This window comes from Ambystoma mexicanum, chromosome 14 (assembly GCF_040938575.1).
Source record: "Ambystoma mexicanum isolate Mex_15411 chromosome 14, UKY_AmexF1_1, whole genome shotgun sequence".
Taxonomy (NCBI): Eukaryota; Metazoa; Chordata; class Amphibia; order Caudata; family Ambystomatidae; genus Ambystoma; species Ambystoma mexicanum.
Window position 1 is genome coordinate 108,222,122 of NC_090940.1, and position 18,306 is coordinate 108,240,427.

At 45.4% G+C, this 18,306-nt stretch overlaps 1 protein-coding gene across 4 annotated transcripts in view; it reads left to right on the forward strand.

Annotated features, from left to right (window-relative positions):
• PAPLN (papilin, proteoglycan like sulfated glycoprotein) overlaps nucleotides 1-18,306 on the forward strand; it is a 1,044,076-nt gene that overhangs the window by 695,067 nt on the left and 330,703 nt on the right. For all 4 annotated transcript variants that reach the window (XM_069638639.1, XM_069638640.1, XM_069638642.1 and 1 more), the window contains 2 exons: nucleotides 4,646-4,822; nucleotides 17,001-17,157. In XM_069638639.1, the coding sequence (XP_069494740.1) occupies nucleotides 4,646-4,822; nucleotides 17,001-17,157 (334 nt within the window). The remainder of the gene's footprint in view (nucleotides 1-4,645; nucleotides 4,823-17,000; nucleotides 17,158-18,306) is intronic.

The following is an 18,306-nucleotide window of genomic DNA, read 5'->3' on the forward strand; positions in this document are numbered from 1 at the left end:
GAGAGGATATCTTCTTTTAAATATGCATACATTTAGCTAAAGGAAAATTAAAGTAAGTAGAAAAATATGTCCACAGTAAATTGCCCAGAAGTGAAGTGATAGTAAAATTACATTCAGTAAAAGAGATGTCAACAAGGTCTAGTCCCCAGTTTGAAAGCAGCTCTTGGGGGTTGACTGGACCACATAAATCTAGTGTCTTGGCCCTCACTGTGTGGCTCCTAAAGAAAGGCCTTACACAAGATACATGTTTACATGTATTTGTATGTTTATTGTTTTATACATGTAAGCTCCAGAACATTTAATAACCAATGTATTGTTCCAAATTAAAATAAGCTACGTGTAAGTCAAACACAGGATTTAAATGTAATTTTTTAAAAAATGTATTTGTTTTATTCATCCAAAAAATGTTCTATACAAGTATCATGCACCCTAACCCATGCCCACACAGTGATGTTTAACACGTCCTACAAAACTGCTTTGATCCGTTTCATACACATCTCATTCATCACTTCATTCATTCACAACATGCAGCATATAGATTTCAACATGTCTGAAAATGTTTTTGTTTTTCTAGATAAGATTTGTGTATTTTCCAAAGGAGTGATGCATTCTTTGAATTGTTAGAAAACACTTTGTAAACTAGAGCAGGTCTTTGGCCTAGGTCAACACGTTTCAACAAACTTTCTTCAAAGTCTTCATCAGGATCTTAAGAGTTTTGTATCATTCGAAAGGGTGTCGTTAGCACAATAAATCTGTGTCTACAATGAAAAACCTATTTGAATTAGCTATGGGCCCTGGTTTAGTTACAAAGTTCAAAGCTAAATAAAATGCTGATTAATCCCAACGGAATTCTCAAATAAAAAGTAAGTGAAATGCAGAGTTGAGTCCCAGTAAATAACGATTGATTCTGTCATGCAAATCTTCCACTCGACATGGCAGATTCATTCTCATGTTTTTTGCATATTTAAGTCACTCTTAAAGCACCACCTTTTCTGTGTATCTTTGATGACCCTTTTACAAGGTTGATTAGGGAGAATGGAAATAATTATCCCTCTTGAATCTAACAAAGCAGCTGTCACTACCCGTCCTAGACTCACCTAACATGTCTGGAGTTTACCAAGCAATAGTGCAATACCTACATCTTGTGGCGTGTCAGACGAAGGAGTTGGACACTCGGAAGGAATGATTCAGGTTCCTTTAATGAAAAGTTATAAGTAGATGTCAGGAATGGCACTCTGTCAAGAGTGGCACAGGGTACCCAAGTAGGGTTTGGGTGGATGTGCTGAGGTAAGGTAGCAGATAAGCACACACAGCAGGAAGTTCAACAAGAAAGAAGAGTAGGAAACAGTAGCTGTTAGCCAAAAGGGGCAAAAGATACAAAGGTACAAACAAACTGGATTCCCTCTTGGGGTGTATGCTGAAATGGGAAAGAGTGTTCCACGAACCTTAGGAAACTCCAGCCTTCTGCCCAGATTGCTATAACAGAGGCCCACGCTGTATGCTCATGGCTGGGAACAACAGCAGTGGGTGCCTGTAACACTGAAAACACGACAAAGGAAGGGGCAGAGGTTGCCTGCCGGAAACCAACAGGCAAGCTCTGTACAAAGGGATTACATAAGACACATGAGAAGACAAGAACAGAAATATCGAGCGAAAAGGAAGTCAATGAGCAATCTAGCAGAAGGAAATGAAGGAAAGGCAGTTAGACTGAAATAGATAACCTAAGGTGGAGTACAGAGGACTCAAGGAAGAGAACAAGGAGCAGCAGTCAGAAAAACAGAAGGCTGCAAAGTAGGAAGCAGGTCTGCAGTCAAGAGCGGCACTAGGTGCAGGCAAACTGTATTGGACTGCGGAAGACTGTAGTAGGCTGAAAGGCAGGGAGTCCAGAAGAACAGGATAGAGAGAGATTAGTAGTAGGCGACAGACAGAGAGCCCAAAAGAATAGGGCCGCTAGGTAGGGAGCCCAGAGGAGCAGGGCTGTAGGCAGCGAAGAGGTGCAGGCTGCAAGGTAGGGAGCCCAGGGAACAAGGGCTTGGAGACAGCAGAAGGTTGCAAGCTGCACGGTAGGGAGCCCAGAGGACAAGGGCTGTAGGCAGCCGGAGTGAGGCAGGCTGCAGGGCAGGGAGCCCAGAGGACAAGGACGGTAGGCAGCCGGAGTGAGGCAGGCTGCACGGCAGGGAGCCCAGAGGACAAGGATTGTAGGCAGCCGGAGTGAGGCAGGCTGCAAGGCGGGCAGCAGAGGACTAGGACTGTAGGCAGCCGGAGTGAAGCAGGCTGCAGAGCAGGGAGCCCAGAGGACAAGGACTGTAGGCAGCCGGAGTGAGGCAGGCTGCAGGGCAGGGAGCCCAGAGGACAAGGATTGTAGGCAGCCGGAGTGAGGCAGGCTGCAAGGCGGGCTGCAGAGGACTAGGACTGTAGGCAGCCAGAGTGAGGTAGGCTGCAGGGCCGGGAGCCCATAGGACAAGGACTGTAGGCAGCCGGAGTGAGGCAGGCGGCAGGGCAAGGAGCCCAGAGGAGCAGGGCAGCAAGGAGTGAGCCCAGAGGAGCAGGGCCGCTGACTGTAGAGGGCTGCAGAGGACTGTAATAGGCTGCAAGGCAGGAAGCCCAGAGAACAAGGGCTGTAGGTAGAAGGCAGCGGAGCGTGATCGGCTGCAAGGCAGGGAGCCCGGAAAGGGCACTGGAACAAAACAGGATAATGCAGCAACAGGAACAGCATACAAAGTAAAGGGTCAAGGCAAACAGGAGCGGGGAGAACTCAAGATGCAAGACACTGTGCTCCTGCAGGCAGCTGCTTATATACAGCCCTGCCCTGTTCTGAGGCAGGCTAATTGACAGCACCTGCAGCAGCACACCTGAAGACAATCTGCCTCCTCCCTCTGTGGTCCTGAGCAGGTGGAAGCAGCACTGGCCGCTAGGGCTTCTGGGGATTGTGGTCCCAATAACGATGAATGAGAATTGCCAGGAATTGAGGACTGCAGCCAGGTGCATTATGCTAAATGTAGTTAATTGAATAAAATAAGAAAGAACCAAAGTTGAGCAAATGGAAATAAAAGACCCAGGCGTGAAAAGGAGTTGTTCAAGGAGTATTAGGAGGATATATGAGTACCAAGTAGTCCATGATGGTTGCCAATGAGTGCGCCAGCGGCGCGGGCATGACAGTAGAAGGCCTAACTTTCTCCTAGCATTAGAGGGAGCACTACATATCTAAAGAAACTAAAGGTGCTCGTCTGTTGTCATGAAGTCCAAAACAAAATATGTCCTCCGTCCAAACTACCCTATCCGGCCCTGCCAATAATCCAATAATTCTAACCAATTTAAAATAGAAATGGAGTGTGGGAGAAATATCCGTTTGCATATCAGTCTTTGTCCCACCCACATGGGCAGTCCAGCACAGAAATGCTATGGCAATTCCCCACTGAACAAGAGTACCATCAGCAACCCCAGACATGTGTTTCGGCTTTGTTCGGCCTCATCAGTGAGGTGAAGCTGAGGCTCTCTAAGGCACAGTGAGCAAGGGTCCACGTCTGGATTACCCATGGTTACTTAGGGTGAAACCTCAAGTGTTGAAAAGTAGTGCGGGAGCCCCAATACTGAGAATGAACATGGATCAAATACCCTGTTCCATTGAATTTCTTCCAATCAGGAGGGTCTACAACCACGTCTTAGTTCACTGCACACTTCACAGAGGAGAAACATTCATTTGCACATCAGTCTTTGTCCCACCCACAAGGGCAGTCCAGCCCTGACATGCTAGGCTATTCTCCACTGAACAAGAGTACCATCAGTAACCCCAGACACGTGTTTCGGCCTTGTTGGGCATTCACCTTGGAGCTTTAACTTTGCTGAGAGTAGAAGTAACCTCTGAATTGTAATCTAATGTATTCAACCAATGCTGTTTCGGGGCAGCAAGAGCTTCTTGAAAGGAAGTAAAACTATTTTTTTCAAAGTTGTGCTTTGTAAAGTATCATAGATTTTATGTTTTTGTTGGCACGTACATTCTTACACAACACCAGTTCTGGCCTCAATGCGTTTTTATCATGGTTTTAATGAGCCACCCAAGTTCTCCAACTATTCAACCACATTCCAAAACACCAACGATGATCCACTTTATCCAATATTGCGTTTACTACCCCCCAGTTTGACAGGGATAATCTTTGAGCCCCCTTCCCCCGACCTCTTACGCATAGGGCCTGACATGAAAAAATAAAACAAAGATCAAATACTCTTTCATAGATCCTGACACTTCCATCTTCCTACCACCACAACAGGGAGACCCTCTAGAGAACCTACTGCAAAGTGCTTGATTAACCTCTCATCCTTCCAATACAAAATAAATCTAATATATACACCTAAAAAAGGGGCACTTTTTAAACTAACCTTAACCATTTGGACTGTCATTTGTATGATACAAAATATTTTTCTACGAATTAAAATAAATGAAATATTTTTATTTCAATCCACAAACCAAACCAGAATTGTCCATACGTCTCAGTAAATAAACTGCCTGGGAATACACAATACTCTTCTTTAATCTCTTGTAAACCTTTCCAATCGCTCCTGCTCCCAACTTATTTTTACTTTGTTTGCACTGTCTATTTTGAATTTGATATTTTGATGTTAACCAATAATCTTAACCTTGTTTTAGTGCTCTGCAAGATGTGGGGAAGGAGTTCAAGAGCGCACTGTCGGCTGTAGAACTGAGTCTGGTGCTTCAGTGCAAGACTTTGCATGCTCATTGGCATCTAAACCGGCTGTCACCCAGCTCTGCATTGGGGAGAACTGCATTACAGAAATTGGCTGGCACATCGGAGAATGGGGCTTGGTAAGTGCAAGTGCAATCCTAATCATACCACATCTCTTCAGAGACCGTATCCATCTTCTGATCAGGTTTCTGTCATCATGCAACTCAGGACAACTACTGCAGGTGTTCAGAACTATGCGTGTGTGGACTGGCAGTGTTCTGCTGTGTGGAATGTATGCTGGATTCCGGAAACTTTCTCATTCCCCTAAAATGTATACTGACTGGAAAAGACAATCTTTTAAGTAAAATGTGCCTCTGTTGGCAAACAAATCCTGATTCCCATTCAAAAAGGACAGAATATTGGGCAAATCCTTCAGAATGCCAAATAAATCTGGCTAAACACAAAAAATGTCCTTATGCAATAAATACAGATGTTTTTAGCCTAAAGAGGCAACAAATGGTGTGCACGTCTATAATCCCCTGGTGTTGAAGGACATTTCTGAATGTGGAGCAATCTACGAAATTCTACTCCTCCATAATTTTCAGATTAACATCACCAAATTGGCCAGTGTGTGAAAAACGTATCCCAGATCTTTAGATGAAGTTTGAAATCTGCCGTTAAAGGCCACCTGCAAGTTAATGACAGATTTCACGTGTCAGACCTCGGGCACAATTCACCTTGTCCAAGAATGTAACTTTGACCCACTTGCACCTATCAAAGGTTTTAATTAGTTTTCCTTGTTTATTGTGTTGATTTCTTTGTTGTTTGATGTTCATCTATGAACAAATGCCATGCACATATATGAAGGTGAAAGAAAAGGCAGCTTGCAATAGAAGGCCCCGTTGATGGGGGTTGGTCTAGATCTCTTCTTAAAAGACTGTTACAGTACAATGGCATTAATTCCTCAGGATTGGAGCTTCATATAAGGACGGAGTGTGGCCAGTTTCAAGAGGTTTACCAATTTCATGTCTTTATGATATGATATGATGGTTTATTTATATAGCGCCTATACACAATGGGCCTCATTACGACCCAGGCGGTAGGGGGTTAACGGTGCTGGTAGAGCTGCCGGCACCGTTAACCCCCTACCGCCTCATTAGAAGATCTGCTCGCAGGTCCCGCTAAGGACGCCTGGTTTTACCAGGCATCCTTAGCGAGTCCCGCGAGCAGACCAGGATGCTAACAACGGGCCCGTCATTAACGGGCTCGTTGTTAGCATCCTCCCCATTCACATTGAGTCCTATGGGGGCTCAAATGGGAATGGGGATGTACTGGGTCCGGGTTCCTTGAATGGGAAAATAACGGGCCCTCCAAGGTCGGAATGGCCCAATATCTCCCCATTCAGGGAACCCGGACCCGGTATGGGGGTAGCCGTGCCGCTAAAAGCGACATGGCTACCTACATAGTCGTAATGAGGCCCAATGTGTTTCAAAGTGCTTCATGACAAGGGAGGGAAAATGGGAAACTACAAAAACATTCTTACAGGCCATGAACAGCAAGAATGTGAAATTAACTATCGTACTCAGCCTAGCGACATATCAGATAGTGCAAGTGCAGACACAGATTGGAAATGGGAACTGACAGGCGACTACCGTACTAGGCCTGGCGACATTTCTGGTAGAGCCAAAGAATACACAAGGTGAGGGAGGGGGTCGAAGAAAGGAGAGAGAGGAACAAAACAAGCGATTATCCGCAGATTAGTTTTGAACTGTCAGGGTCAGCCAATCCCTTCTTCTGTCTGAGTTCAATATAGTTAGTTATTACTTGCATAACACAGAGATGATACAGTTGAAGTGTTTTGTCTACAGATATCATTGATATACTAACATGTTATATTTTGAGTTAATAAAATGGGATATTATGAAAAACCTCTACCAGATTGTCTGCCTCACATTTCTGACACCTCACCTCAAGCAGGTGCTGATTACGTCCGAATTCACCGCTTGCAGAAGCCTTCATGGAAAACCAGCAAGACATTGGAGGCACGTTAATTAAAAAGTTCTTGGAGCTCATGTTGCTCCTGATGTACCATTAATTGAAAGCGTAAAATTCCTGTGTAGGACTTTTATGCATTCAGTTAAGCGTGCATCTAATTTTCCTTAATTTGTATGGCGGAGAGGAGGCGCGAAAAGTAACTTACGTTTCCCTGCTCCCTTCCTCTCTGCTATACAAATACTCTAGCATTGGCACCGAAATAGAATTTCATGCCGGCACAAATGATGGGGTTCATATGGTCTCCGGCGGCTTTTTGCACCAGCGTGAAGCAGGCAGACTCTTTAGGAATCAATTGTGAAACTCGCCTGCCACTACTAACATGCATACGTGGCAGGCTGTGCAAATGAGTAATATTTTGCGGCGGGGACCTGTTCTTGCTGAAGTCTAAACGTAACTGCTGTCAAATAACAGGGAACTCAAAAATTAGCCCCTTTTCTTGTTAAGAGGCTCTCCATAACCGCAACTAGATAACATAGTCAAGGGCAGTAGCTAACGAGTGTAAGATATCCCTGTTAAATCCATTGGCTATCCCATTTAAATACCCAAGACACAAACGTTTACACATATCTCATTAGAGAAAGAGAAGAGCCCTTAAAGTAGTAAGTATATCCTCCAAAAGATGAGGAACACCTAAAGGACAAATAGTCTGATGTAAAAAGACCTATGCTGTGACTCTGGGCTATGACAAGAGGCACTTGCGATTTTCTTATCTTCTATTTACTCAACCCAGATGAGTCGTAATTAGCTGTCTCATCAAAGATGCAAATGTGATTGATATGCCTCTGAGCAACCACAAGTCTCATCCTCTCAAGGTAATGGAATTATTTTGTCCTCTGTGAGTCCTTGTTGCTTCCTCACATCAATTCTATTCCATGGACTCCCCCGACCCCTCTACAAGTTCCTCCTATTCAGACTTAGGACTTGCGTTTTTCACGTCCACAACCACAAATGTATCATCTGAGCATGACATGCACTCCTCATGGCCACTACTAACATGGTACTCTTTATTCCATCTCCTTTCTTCACTTCCTCCTGGGAATATTCCACTTCCTCTCTACTCCCATCTCACCCCCCTCCTCCTTTCTCCCACTCTTGGTAATTCTCTTCTTCAACTCTCATCTTGGGTCACTCACTACCACTTTCTCAGGCACATTTGTATCCCCTAGCTTCTCCCCCTCACTATACCATGCCCCTTCCTTTCTCGAGGCTTCTGGGTCTGTCCCCCAGCAAACAGCCACCTTCTCTTCTCCCGGCCACTGGAGTTCCAATTCTCAGCATCCTGGCTCTCCCTCTTTCCAGCCTCCTGAGTCTACTTTTCTCCAGTCTTCTGAGTCTCATATTCCCTGTTCTTCTGGGTCTCCGTCTACCCAGTATCATGTGTCTATTTCTCCGCACTCTCCTGAGTGCACTTCCCCCCAGTTTCCTGGACCTACTTTTCGCCAGTGTCCCAATTCTACTTCTCTCCAGCCTCTTGGTCTACTCCTCCCCAGCCTCTTGGCTCTACTTCTCCCCAGCCTCTTGGCTCTACTTCTCCCCAGTCTCCTGTCTCTACTTCTCCCTAGTCTCCTGCCTCTACTTCTCCCCAGCCTCCTGGCTCTACTTCTCCCTAGCCCCTGGCTCTACTTCTCCCTAACCTCCTGGCTCTACTTCTCCCCAGCCTCCCAGATCTAATTCTCCCTTTCCTTTATAGGACCTTGACCTCCACCTTCCAGCCTCTCCCTCAAGTGTTTGAATGGATGGATTGCTTGGCTTGGAGGCTGAGTTTCCCCCGCCCCAGTTCCAATTCTCCCATGAAGAGAACGTGCCTTTATTCAATGCTGAGACTAGCCCCTGAAATGATGGAGAGCCCTCGACTAAAGGACTGTGCAGAAGCACTGCCGAATTTGCAGACCATCCGAGACAAGCTCTCAGTGCAAATCTATGCCGATGACATTGGGTATTGGAGTCCCTGAAAAAACAAACAGCATTTGGTGTCTTGCTGCTATGGTTCTGTGCGGCTCACCTGTTTCAATGACTCCTTGACCTCCGAGAGCCTGTGATGAGCGACTCTGCGTGGAGGCATGACAACCCTGGTCATAGACAAGGCCAAAAGGTCTGAGGTTATTAAAAAATTGGGTCGCAATCTTGTTATGAGTTGTGCTGCAAGAGAGCATTCCACCAATAATGACCTAAGGTTCTGTGTCATCATTCGCAACGCTTCACACATTTTTCATATCAAAATGCAGTTAGAGGAGACTGATACTGCTTTCTTAGTGGAATACCTGACAGAACCACAAAGACATTTAGAATCAATCCTACTAATGGCAAAGGTCACGAAACAGGTCAATCAAACCATGTGCCACCGCCAACAGCTGAAGCGGTGAATGCATTGAAAGAAAACACCCGCCAGGCCACGGGATACTTTCACAGTCCGGTATCATCCTGTGCCTGCCTCCATTATTGTGACTATTGCAAGAAAGTTGTCAAGTACACCCGCTTCCTTGTCAAGCGCCCCACTACACAAGGTAAGTAATCACTAAAATGCCATAAGGAAAAAGTGGCAGCTTGCAGTGTACGGATCACCAATTCCATTGCTTTGTTGGCAAATAGGATGATAAGAAGGGATTCATAAAAATTCTTCCAGAGGAAGGAATGCACAAACACAATCCATTATACAGGAGGGCTTGGTAACATCCAGTAAAAATGATGAAGATGAGTCTGGATTTGACAGAGACTGCAGGAAGACCAGCAGCAACAAGGTTAGTTGTCAAACGACACTCATAGCTCACAGTGCAAGGGCCCAATCCACAAATCACATGATCATCATCAATTTCACGGATGCTTATTTTCATATTTCAATGCATCCAAGCCATAGCTGCTGAGTCAATGTGATCGATTGGTGGTAGCGATAATCAATTTCGGCAGTAATTCATCAGATGTACACCCACATATGTAATGAGGCCCATTGACTCCACCACAGTTATGCATTGTGTTTCATCTTGACGTTTCTCATAGTTCTCTCCCCATAATCTGACTATATTGGTCACCTTCTCAGACACCTACTCTTAATTCTTAATTTTTGTGGAATTATAAGAAGGAGGAGGGAACATTAACCTGCATGATATGGTCCTGCTCTCAAATAAGGCATGTTTTTGAGGAGGCGATATAAAGATCCATCGTTTTCTTGGAGCATGAGGTCAGATCAGACACTGCTGTGTTTTCTGATGGAATAAAATTAACCTGTCAGAACGTTCATACCGGTAAGAGCTTTGGGTTCTGAGAGCCATTGCGCATGCTCAGCGGTAGGTCATGCATCATTAAAAGTAGCTTAGGGGGCCTTACTATGAAATGCATCTGGCAGATTTTGTGAATCTCAAGTGTGTTTAAAGAAAAGGTTACTCACCGTAGTGACTACTTTACTCCTAGTACTTAGTCCCCTTTCTTCCATACTTAAATGGGCATCCCTGCCAGGGGACAGGACCAGAGCTTTTTGCACTGCAAAAATAACAGTTCCCCAATATTTTAGGCACGCGCAAGAGTGGGCATGAATGGACACGCTAACCCCGCCCACCAGCTCACATCTCAGTCCCTCTTTAATAGGCGTATAGGGAACGACTGCTCTACTTAGGCATATTTTATATGAGGGGGATGATGGGAGGGGCATATGGAGGAAAGGGGACTAAGGACTAGGAGTAGAGTAGTCACTACAGTGAGCAACATTTTCTTACATACAACTTCTTTGCTGACTAGTCTATTTGAAATGCTTTGCCTTCCGAACTGACACCCTGACCTTCCTGCATTTGGAGTTGGAGTCCACTGCAAAGGGATCCATCTCTGGAAGGCCCCATAGAATGAACAATTGCTGAATAATTTCCTGTGAGATCTCCCACTCGTATGATGTCGCCCCGTGTCTGCTGAGCTTATCTGCATCTGTGTTCTGTTGTCTGGGAGGTGTGCAGTGTGACAAATCCTAGGATATCGTCACTGCTTCTGAAGGGGGAGCGCCTTCCCATGAGGTCACAAACGTGAGGCTGCTAGCAGATAGTACCCCTGTGGGTGGTACTGAGTGGGGGGATCTTATGGGAGGCGAAACCCCCTATGGGACCAGTGACGACCATATTGGGAGAATGCAGTATCCCTAGAACAACCCCCACCTCTCCTTCACCTCCTCCCTCTTCACTCCTACCCTCCTATCCCATGTACTTCTGTACCTGTTTAATCAACCAGAAGTTGAGAGTACTGAAGCGAGGAAGTTCTCTAGTGAGTTACAACATCATAACCCAATCAGTACTGTGATGAGGAGGAGGCACGGAGCAATATGAAGTACCTCTGAGAACCACTTTGCCCATTTTAGTGGTTCTCGACAGCCGATTGGAAAGAACCAAGTTAGAAGCAAACAAGAACTTGCCAAGGTGTCAAGCCCGCCCTGGAGTAACTGCGAGACGGAGTACGTTCAGGGAAGGAGAGAGGCAGCCCGGGGAGCTGAGACAGAAGGAAGTTGTGGCCAAGCTAGTCCGGTGTGCAGGGACAGCGTGGCGAGCAGCAAGGAAGACACCAAAGGTCGGCACCCGTGGAAGAGCGGTCCAGTGCCGACAAGGAAGAGCCGCCAGGTGTCCGGAGACGCCAGAAGGAAGCAGGAGAAGCCCCACCACAGACGGCAGGTGCACGAGACCACCCGAGACCATCACGGATGACTAAATAAAGTATGCTGATGGACGAGGAAGAGCCGGGGGTCCTGTAGAGTGGCAGAGACAACTCAAGGGGGCAATTAAGCAAAACAAGCCATACAGATGGCTCTGGGACCCTGAGGAAAGTGAAAAGGCATTCAGAAAGCTAAACCAAGATAAGAATACTTGGCAGAACAGTGAAACCGGTTTAGCATGGTACTGGCAAAAAACCAACAGTGCGAGTCTGTTACCTGCACCCATATAAAATTAAGCCTGTGTGTGTGAAAACCAGGAACCACAAAGATAACCTTGAGAGTGATATACTGTAAAGGCATCATGAAGTAAGACACAGACAACAGATCATTTTTTCTAAAATCAAGGATTTATTTCTTATTTGTCAGTTTATATTAAGGCCTTTCTTGCCCTATGCTAAGGTGGGATTTCTCTTCCTAAAGCACCTAAGGATAGTCTGTGTCATTATGTTCAACTAAAAAGTCTGTCTGTGTCCAAAACCTATACTTGCCCTCACAACTAAAGATATACAATGTGTAGGGATGTCAGCAACCACAGAAATAGTGTTCAAAATTAAGTTCCGAGCTTCTTCCAGCTCTTTGAACTTGCATTTCAGCCCCTTCCCCAAGTTCAAAACCGTTCCACACAAAAGACCTCAGGGTTCCCTTCCTCAAGTTCAAACACAGTTCCAAAGGGCCCCAGGGTTCCCTTCCCCAAGTTCAACACAATTCCAAAAGGTCTTGGGGGTTGGGTTCCCTTCCCCAAGTTCAACACAGTTCCAAAAAGGTCACAGGGATCGCTTCTTCAAGAAGGCATCTCTTTTAGCTTCCAAACCACAGTCCGTTCTCTTGACTTTCAATAAGTATTCCAAACCAACTTTGCAACCTTTCAGGCTTATCAACAGTTCACTTAACTTGCCCTTTTCTTCAATCACTTGAATACTTGCTAGGCAGAACAACTCCAGTATCTTAACTTTCCTTGGTTCACTCCAAGTAGGGGTTACTCAGTCTAAGCGCAGTTGACGGACCACACAGTCTACCCACACAGATCACGCAATCAAAAGCCCATGGCACTTTGTTATATTCACTTGCGCTCATTGTACTTCCTTGCCACCACAGGCTCCTCTTTGAACCTGTGTCAATTGTCCACTTGCAGTTCTTTTCCTTCTTGGCAGTTTCTTGCCTCTGCAACAACGTGACTTTGACACCATTCACTTTGTGGGGTGTTTTCCTTGTCACCACATTGCGTTCACCCTCCACAATAGTGCTTATCATTTGCTTTTCACTTGTTTCCTCAGCCCTTGTTACTGGCGTTCATTTGGTTCATACTTTCACATTGTCCATCAATGCTTTTTACTTCCTCTCACTGTATTTGAAACTGCACATCACTTTCATTTCACTCATTCAGTACTTTCATGTGCTTTGCATAACTTTTCCTTAGTTCGGTATTCAATAATACCTGAAACACTTTGCAGCTCGTTCTGCATTCACAATTCTTTTCTTCTGTCTCCTGATCCTTTTTTCATAAGGCTTCCTCTGATTGGCATCTTCTTGTGCCCAAACCCAGCCGCTCGAGTGCCTTGATGTGACTATTCCCTCTCCGTCACTCACCGGTATCCGGCAGCTCCTCTGTTTGCTTTCAGTTTTCACTTCTGCGGTCTCTCGCTCCCCTTTCACTCGCTGGGAGTTCTGACGAGCTGTGCACGCCTCTTACAAACCTTCCTGCTGCTTTTGATGGCTCCATGGAGACTTCAGTGTACCCCAGCTTCCAGAACTGTCTTTTTGTCCCTTTGGGCTAGAAAGACCATATTTTCATTTAGTTTAAAGTTAGAGTGTGAAGGACAGAGTTAGGATTCTGCTATTGGACATTGGGACATTTTGCTTTTGGACATTCTGACACACGTTATTTTGGTTGAGGCAGGGAAACCCCTCTTAGAGTTATGGCAAGATAGGGTTTTCTTTTCATTTTCTCAATTGAATAAACGTTTCTACTAAAGATATGATATGATAAGTAATTTATAACGGGCCTGTACGCAAGTGTTTCTAGGCATGACAAGACAATGGAGGAAGGAGCAGACAAACGCTCTTACTAGGCCTTATGTCATTCAGATCGTGCAAGTGTGTGACCCCTCTTTGTCAGAGTCTTACTTCTGCACCCTTACAGCAGCATTCAACCATATGTTATGTGTCTCCACCAATTCCCAAATTTAGAGAGCAAGGATGCATAGATCTGGGGATTTGGTACCCTTGTGTTTGTTTAGATTACATGTTACTGTTGTACTGCCTGTTAGTATTAGTACTACTTTCCCCTTTATTAATGGAAGGAATTATTCCAATGCTAGAAGAATAGCTTTCAATTCTGGGTAATTTATATTCCGTTCTCTATCTTTGATTGTCCACAGTCCATGTGTGGAGTGATTCCTCATTTTTGCTCCCCAGCCTTCCAGATAGGAGTCCATGGTTATTGTGATAGTATGTGGAAGTGAATGGAGCGGAGTTCCACCCATCAAGTTCCTCTCCTCTTTCTACCAGGGAATATCCTGATGAAGCACAATTAGGACTGATACTATGTCCGATTGTGCGCCTGAGGCTTGGTCACAGGATGCTGCCAGGTGAAGTTGCACCCTTCTCATTCTGAGTCTTGCCAGCGGAACAGTCAAAATACAGGTCGTCAGCAGGCCCAGAATATGTTGGCACCACCACACTGAAGTGCAGGTCCTGGATAGAAAATATCTTGCTGCTGTCAAAATGTCTCTTTGCCTCTCTCGGGTTGGAAAGATCCTGACTAGAACTGTATTTCACTATGGAGGTGATCTTTAGGTTCTAAGTGATCCGACCGTGGCTGATTTTGCCGTGGCTGGAATGTTCGCATGAGAAAGGATCGAACCACCAAAGGTTTGCACCTTTCTCATGCGAACACACGTACATACTACGGGGGCTGCAGGGGTTTCCTCCGCAATCCCTGCTCACTATACTGTGATGTATAGTGAGCAGGGTGTTGCGTGGGACACCCCCGCAGCCCCTGATTTATTTGGCGGGTGTGCTGCGGTGGTGTGCCCCGCAACACCCCGCTCACTATACCACACAGTATAGTGAGCGGGGTGTTGCTGGGGACACCCCCGCAATATTATTATTATAATTTTTTTTTTTACTTACCTTCAGTGCTACCACCAAAGGTTCGAACTTTCGGTGTTCGAACCCTTGGTGGTCGCATTTTTAGAACTTTTGGTCCTTGCGACCAATTATAGTTGGTCAAAACGTACAATTCCGATTTTTATGGGTTGGCAAGAATTCTGATTTTTTTACATTGATAGAAACTACTAGTTGAAAAAGTGTCTCCATCAGGTTCTGGAGAGTCTGAGAAGCTCCATGAGAGCACTCGGCCCTTATCAGCCAGTCGTCTAAGTAAGGGTAGACATCCTGAACCTTGCTCCTCAACAGACTGGCCACTGCATTGATTCTTTTTTTGAATACTCTGGGTACTATTTTCTCACCAAACGGGAGAACTCGGTTTTTGTAATGCCTCCCCATCACTGAGAATCTGAGATATTGCCATTGAGACTGTCAAATCGGTTCATAAAGGTAGGCATGCTTCAGGTCCAGAGCACGTACCCAATCTCCTGGACATAGAGATTCAGCCAGCATCTTGTATTTCTGAAGGGGGAGAGATCAGTTGAGGTATGAATGATTCAATACTACCCTCAGTTTGTGGATAGCAAATATCCTTGAGTAAAATCCTTGTTTCCTGTGTGACAGAGGAGCCTCCTCTATGGCATGGATGTGCATTAACTGTGCTCTCTGAGTAATGAAGGGGAACCTATTTGGACCAGAGGGAATGCATTGCGAGGAGGAGGAGAAGGAGGAGGGTGGGGGGGTAGGATACCAGAAGTCACAGAAAGTAGCCAGGGATATTGGAAACGTAGACACCATTGCTCGCTTTACAAAGCCAGTGTGCCCCCACAGGGGACTCATGGATCCGGATGCTCAAATCACCGTTTTTTAGCTTGAGAGGCTGATGGAAATGTGGGGGAGGCGAATAAAATCCATTATGTGAGGTCTCTTGCTGTTTGCATCTACTGGTGCTTGGCGACCTGTCCAGCTGCCTTTCCGGAATCCTCTGAATCTGCCAAAAGAGCTAGATCTGCCATCCATTCTCGTCTAGTTTTGGGGAAAAGATTTGGTAGTAGGTTTGGAAAGAATAGCTAAAGTCTTTTCAGTCTGAGTGTAAGTTTTCATTTTTGTCAGTTCTTCATCCGTTGAGGGTGAAAAATGGAAGATCGAAGATTTTTTCTTGAACGTCACTCAGAAAGTTGGTTGCGCACATCCATGCAGCCCTTCTCTGTGATACACACACTAATGCTGGCGTTTGTACTGGGAGTCCTGGATAGAGGTGCCCCCTCGGGCCAAGGACAGGGAACGATGCTTGTTTACAGTCTTTCAGCCCCTCAGTACCAGACCTGGTAGTGTTGCGGGAGCCCTCTGTGCATGCACTGGTAGATGCTTGAGCCTCTCGTCTGGCACTGATAGGAGGATCTTTATGACCCCTCCCAGACAGCCTTTCCTGGAATGTGCTCTCCCTTCCGAGATACTTTTGAAAATAAAGGTGTAGTTTGGCTTGCCAGAATGCAAATTCTTTAAAGTGGCCCAATGGTGATTTAGAAAAAATGTCTCTCCATCGTGAAAGCCTGTTCTTCAATGGTCGAGGTGTCACAGGCCGCATAGAAATTCCAATGGGGGCCAGCCCCCAAACACTCCAGACAGAGCGTGTGAGGGTCTGAGGACAGATAGGTACTTTTGCACGAGGTGGACCTCCGAACCCGACGTGTACCAGCGATGTGTGCAGCAACAAATAAGCTGCCACAGAGAAATCGTCTGTTCCCGTCGTGTGGAAAAAGGGACTGAGTTGTGGCCACGGAGGGCGGGGTTAGTGTGTGCAATCACGCCTACTCTTGCACTTACGCGTGCCTAAAATTAAAGGGAAAGTGCTATTTTTGTAGTGCCAAAGGCTCCTGTCCCTAGGCTGGGAGGCCCACACAAATATTGAGGAAAGGGGATGGGACATAGGATTATGTATAGGAAGATTTTGTGTATTCTTATATAGTTTGAGCCTGGTGATCAGATGTTTCTTTTTCCGGTGATGTCCATCGATTTCTAGATGCCTATGGTTTGCGCTAAGTTTTGACTGCTTCGTTGCTCAACCGATGCCGATATCTCACCCCCTTGCGCCTTACTTTTCACTGTTCCTTTCCAGTCCATCCCCATGTTGGCATTTATTTTTTTCTCAAATGCTGTATTCTAGAACTGTACAGTGGGATGCTTTTTTGTACTTGGCTTTATATTGTTTTGCCCTTTGTTTAGCAAATGATAGCTTATAAATAAAAGAGAAAACTGATTAGAAAATATTTTGCACAATGCCTGGTTTACCATTGCCCTCTGCAGTAGAGATTGCAAAGTATTTTAGACTCACAACGGCCAGAGCAAATTTCTCAGTGACTTGCCCCCAGCATTTCATTTTTTAATGAGGCCATTTATTTCACATGGCCACCTTTTAGATTGTTGAAACTCACCGTATTTGTTTGTTGATTTGGATTGTCTGTGTATTTCAGTGCTCAAAGAGCTGCAATTCAGGCATCAGGAAGCGCCAGGTGATCTGCGCTGACAGTGATCGTAATTTTTACAGCCCTGAGAAGTGTGAGGTGCAAGAGCCACAGAGACCGTCCATGCTCGAAAGTTGCAATATCCAGCCATGCTATCAACGCCAGAGTAAGTTGATGTTCGTATCAGCTCTTGTGTGATGGAAAAAGGGACCCAAAGAGGGCTTAGTGTGATGAATGTGTTGGATCCAAAAGGTCTTGATTGTCCCCAACAAGGCTGACACATATCTGGGGTGGCTTGTGCATCCGTGCAGAGGGGACTTGGCCTAGAAGTTCAGGCTGGGCAGCTGCCATTGGTGGCAGTACCTGACGGATTTGCATATGGCTGGACCCCTTTTGCAATGGCGCAGACAGGCTAAAAAACAGTGGTGTGGAAGGCTGGCCAGAGCAGTGCCAGTGGTTGATTTATTCAAAACCTTCCAACCATCACTTTTTTGGTTATATGTAATTGTCCTCATCATCTGTTTACCTTCTCTTTTTACATGCTAAGCAATGGTGTTCTGATTTTGAATTTTGATAGATGGCATTGATAGAGATATCTATCAATTAGTCTTCCTGTTCCCATTATATTGATATCGTCTTTTTAAAGGGGAACACAAGCCATCTTTTTAATTTGGACCCTCCACTTACCTCTATTGCCACAAAGCATTGTTATTATCTGTTCTCTTTGTATGCTAGCATGGTGCATCCACAGACATTTTGACAAGTTTACAATGACAAATGTAGCCCCTGGGTTAAGGGCCCTGACCCGGGGACGCAGAATTCTAAACTTACCCCAGGCCAGTAATGGGCCACACTGGAACCACCCTCAAAACCATCCCAGTCCAGCTGTTCTGGTGATGGGCTGAGCAACCTGCAATTTAAAGCTGTTATTACAGGAGATGGACCACAATCATGGGTTCCTGATATTTCATAAGGCTCGGTGTTAGGGGAGGTTTCCTAAAGTCCTACTGGCAGTAAGACTTTAGTAAGCTATCCCAGTGGTTTGTAGAACCCCCAACTCTTAGTATCAGTTTGTACTAGCTCAGGACCTTGGTAGTGTGGCAGAGCAGTCAGGCTTACCCTTAGGGAAGATGGGAGCTGGTAGGTAAGTACGCTGAATCTTAGTCAGACAGGCACAGCAAAGAAGTACTTACACTTGTAATTATATAAAAAGTATATATTTATTATATCTGCACCAGAATCACTTTCAATACTTCAGACGTTTATAAGAGAATACTTAGGATTACTTGATAATACACTTCAAAGGACACGTTCA